This window comes from Sinocyclocheilus grahami, unplaced genomic scaffold, assembly GCF_001515645.1.
Source record: "Sinocyclocheilus grahami isolate Dianchi unplaced genomic scaffold, SAMN03320097.WGS_v1.1 scaffold2076.1, whole genome shotgun sequence".
In the NCBI taxonomy this organism is placed as follows: domain Eukaryota; kingdom Metazoa; phylum Chordata; class Actinopteri; order Cypriniformes; family Cyprinidae; genus Sinocyclocheilus; species Sinocyclocheilus grahami.
This window is the reverse complement of record NW_015507255.1, coordinates 1-4,194: the sequence shown is the minus strand read 5'-3', so window position 1 is coordinate 4,194 and position 4,194 is coordinate 1. Positions and strand designations below refer to the sequence as shown.

The 4,194-nt window shown below is 41.6% G+C and overlaps 1 protein-coding gene across 1 annotated transcript; it reads left to right on the top strand.

Moving 5' to 3' along the window:
- Positions 1 to 269: 269 nt before the first annotated feature.
- On the top strand, positions 270 to 2,390 carry LOC107573949 (cis-aconitate decarboxylase-like). Its single transcript, XM_016260409.1, has 3 exons — positions 270 to 320; positions 408 to 613; positions 1,445 to 2,390. Exons 1-3 carry the CDS (start codon positions 270 to 272, stop codon positions 2,370 to 2,372), a joined length of 1,185 nt encoding a protein of 394 aa, XP_016115895.1. The 3' UTR covers positions 2,373 to 2,390.
- Positions 2,391 to 4,194: the final 1,804 nt, after the last annotated feature.

Below are 4,194 nucleotides of genomic sequence, written 5' to 3'. Positions count from 1 at the left end.
AATTAGCTTCCAGACAAGACCTTCTAAACTCGTTTTGTAGCATTCAGCACCATTTTTGGCAGCCAGTTGTGGTAATGTAAAAACATCTCAAGTCATGAAACCTCAGCAATGTGGAACTTTCATGGAGTACAAAACATCCATTGTGTTGTAGGAAAGTCTGCTGTGGACCCTCTAAATTGAGTGTGTTTAACCAATAACACTTCAGGAAGTGTTTCAAATAGAAACTAGACAGGCTGTTTTATTGGGTCTTGCTCATACTACCAGCAGCCATGCACAAGATTTTCCTTTTCCCCTCTAGTGTTTTGGCTATGCTAGAGAAGGCAATGACATGGCAATGAGACATGAATGCCGATATGTAGAAACAGAAAGACACTCTAGAACATGACTGACATGTTGGTTTTTCACAGGCTCATTCGATGGACTTTGACGACACATGGCATCCCGCGACCCACCCCTCTGGAGCAGTACTACCTGCCCTCCTGGCTATAAGCGACATGTTCCACAACGACAGCAAACCAAGTGGGCTTGACTTTCTAACCGCCTTCAATGTGGGCATCGAAATCCAAGGTTGGCTGATGAGATTCTCCAACGAGGCTCACAACATCCCTAAGAGGTTAGAGTTCATTTCTTTGTTTCAACTAAAGACAGCAATAATTGCATGTCTAAGTACAGCACAGCCTGGATAACAGCGTTAGTATTCTGTGAGGTAAAGCACCCGCAGCTGGGTGGGTCGAAGCATCGCATATGCCATGTGAAAATTGTCAAAGCATACAGCTGTTTATGCAGAGCAGTTCTGTTTGTGCTCTGAGAATATAGTTAAACACTTATAATTTGTTATTTCCTGAGTGCTGTGAAAACAGAATCCACTTGGGTTCTGGAATAATGTCAGAAGGTGATTTAATCTAATTGGATTTGCTATTAATATTTCAAACTTTTACGCAGTTTTGGCACTGCAAACAATAAAAAAAGAATGTGAATATTACATATACTCATTTTGAAGGAGGAACAGAGCCATAATTACAGACCTGGGGCCTCATTTCTAAACCATAACTAAAATCCACACCAACTTTCATGCAAGATCAATGATTGCAAGATCAAATGTAGGATGGTTTGAATGCAACATTTATAAATGAGGCCCCTACAAACTACTGGAGATATAACAACAATAGAAACCTGTATTTGGCCAGCACTTGGTGACAGGATTAAGAGAAGCTCACAACTCTAGTTTGAACAAATGTAAATACATATTTAATTGCAAATACAAAACTTTTGGACACTGGACACAAACAAAACTCCCAATGGAGTATACTTTGAAAAGCATGTGTTCGGCTGCCCCCAAAATTATGAACAATCTAAGCTTTAGGCGAGAGCACTCTAGCACAGTTGTGGAGAGCTGGTTTCATCCAAGCTGGTGAAATAATTCTTTCTCTGTCTTCCCCATCAGGTTTCATCCTCCCAGCGTGGTGGGCACTATGGGCAGCGCAGCGGCCTGTGCTCGCCTCCTCTCTCTGGATCGCAATCAGTGCAGTAATGCCTTGGCCATCGCTGCATCTTTGGCAGGTGCACCAATGGCTAATGCAGCAACGCAGTCCAAACCTCTCCACATCGGTAACGCCTCGCGCCTGGGTCTCGAAGCAGCCCTGCTGGCGTCCCGTGGGTTGGAGGCAAGTCCTCTAGTCCTGGATGCAGTACCCGGGGTCGCCGGATTCAGTGCATTCTACGAAGACTACGCACCGAACCCCATCACTTCCCTGGAGGAGCATGAGCACAGCTTCCTCATAGAGACGCAAGACATTGCGTTCAAGCGCTTTCCCGCACACCTCGGCATGCACTGGATCGCCGATGCCGCCGCCGTTGTGCACAAGACCCTGGCTGGTCTAAAAGGAGGCAGCATTTCTCCAAACCAGGTGCAGGAAATCCTGCTTCGGGTGCCGCTGTCCAAGTACATCAACCGCCCATTCCCGGAGACAGAGCACCAGGCACGCCACTCCTTCCAGTTCAATGCCTGCACCGCTCTGCTAGATGGAGAAGTCACGGTGCAGTCCTTCCATCCGGAGGCCCTCCAGCGGCCCGAGCTCCTCGCGCTCCTCTCCCGTGTCCGTGTGGAGCACCCCCACGACAACCCAGCCAATTTCAATATCATGTACGGTGAGGTGGAGGTCACCTTGGTAAGTGGAGACGTCCTGCGAGGGCGCTGTGACACCTTCTATGGTCACTGGAGGAACCCACTTAGCCAGGAAAGCCTTCAGAAGAAGTTCCGCAGCAATGCAGGCGCAGTTCTGTCCAACGAGAGGGTGGAGAGGCTGATCGAAGCGGTCGAAGGCCTGGACCATTTAGATGACTGTAAACCACTGCTGGCTCAGCTGCAGTAAACAGCATGCTGCTTTATTACGGCATCAATAATGTAAAATGAATCTTGTTTTTTATTTTTTTCAACATCTTGTATGATTTATTTAATTAAATAATTAATTAGAAGTACTACTCAAACATGTTACACTCTTTCTCGCTATCGGTGTATATACTGTAGAACTGTCTAATGTACTGCTGTGTCTGTTTTCAAATGAGTTTTTGCAATATTTATTAACAATATTTCTCAAAATGCCTAAAGGTTTGTTTGTAAATATAAATGTTTTTTTTTCTCAAGGAAGCTCTTTTTAAATATTCTGTAATGGAATCTCCGTGAATGACTCCTGATTGAATTATGTAACATCTTGTTTGGACTGAAACTCAATAAAGATGAAATTGTATTGCTATACATGATGCTGTCTGTTTATTTCACTGAGAATATAGAAAGGAAAAGAAAAAGAGTTCAGCCATTTTCATCATCTTCCATAAAAGTAATTTAATCATGACAACTCTCTGAAGTTTTTAGCATGGTGATGGATATGACAATGTTAATGTATTTGGTCTTGGCGGAATAGATCTGCTACGCTGCTGCTGCTGAATTGCTTCTGCTTGTGGTTATTGCTGTAGTTGTAGATTATTGCTGCTGCTGCAAGCAAGTACAGGAACTTGCTACTGCCAATGCATATGGCGATACGGTGCCATGAGCATTTAAGACATACTGCTGCTGCACAAATAGCATATAAAATAACCCGTAGCAGATCTATAAAGGTGGAGCTGGTGAAGGTGGAGGGTTTCAGAGAAGCTCTGAAAGCGCACTGCAGGAATATCTAGTGAATGCTAGCCAGCCATGTAAATGCAAGGCAGTAAGCTCATTGGCTGCATATGCAGCATGAACCAATCAGCTTGTGCCAAGTCGTTTAACTCTCTGAATATCATCATTTATGTTAACAACCCGTCGCCTGCACCATCCAGAGTTTCATGACTGAACTATATATTTATATGTAGTTATATTAGTCAAAGAGTCTGTATTACTGTAGGTTTACATTGATTGTATGCAGTGTAGTGGAGCATTTTAACTGCAAAATGTTAAACATTAATGGGGTAAATTACAGCAATCAAACATGTATTGCCACAAACTGAGAGTAGATATTAATACAACTTCAAGTGTTTGTTATTTTTGGCAAGTTCAAACCAGCTTTGACAGCTACTTGGAGATTGTGTCCTGTGTGTCTGAGATCAACAGGTTAAGCCATTGCTGCTTGCTTTTCCATTCAAAAATGATTTAGGGCTAAATGTTAGAGGGATTAATGTCAAAAAGACATTGATGATGGCAAAAAATGGTGCCTGAAAGGTAGATAATTCAACAGAATTTGAAATGTGAATAGAAAGTACACAACAAATTTTAAATTTTCCCAGAAAAGATGAGAGTTGAGATCTTAACTTCAATAAAAAAATAAAAAAAATAAAAATTAGGTCTATGACACCCATCAAAATGAAATAATGATGATTAGAGACATGGTAGGAGCTTGTATACCAATGAAACATTAACATTAAAAAATATAACTAATTTACATTGGACACTAAATAGAGTTACAAGTAATTAAATTGTGACTAAGTTCAGTATCAGTGATCTATCCTTTTTTTAGTCATGGGGACTATAAATGTGCCTTTTTTTAATTGAACTATAAATCCATAATAGATATCTCCAAATGGTGGTACTAGATATAATATTGACACTTTAATTTGGAAAATAAAATGTCAACATTTTGGTCACTCTAGTTGCCATGTTTTCAGGAACTTCATTTTTTGATTAAGTGGCATATTCTTAGGCCCAACTCTTGCTATTAA

Bases quoted from the DNA above. Each gene is read 5' to 3' on its own strand.
- LOC107573949 (XM_016260409.1), top strand. From the start codon at position 270: ATGCACAAGATTTTCCTTTTCCCCTCTAGTGTTTTGGCTATGCTAGAG. The intron at 321-407 runs GCAATGACATGG...GGTTTTTCACAG, and splicing joins TTTTGGCTATGCTAGAGAAG to GCTCATTCGATGGACTTTGA. The intron at 614-1,444 runs GTTAGAGTTCAT...CTTCCCCATCAG, and splicing joins GCTCACAACATCCCTAAGAG to GTTTCATCCTCCCAGCGTGG.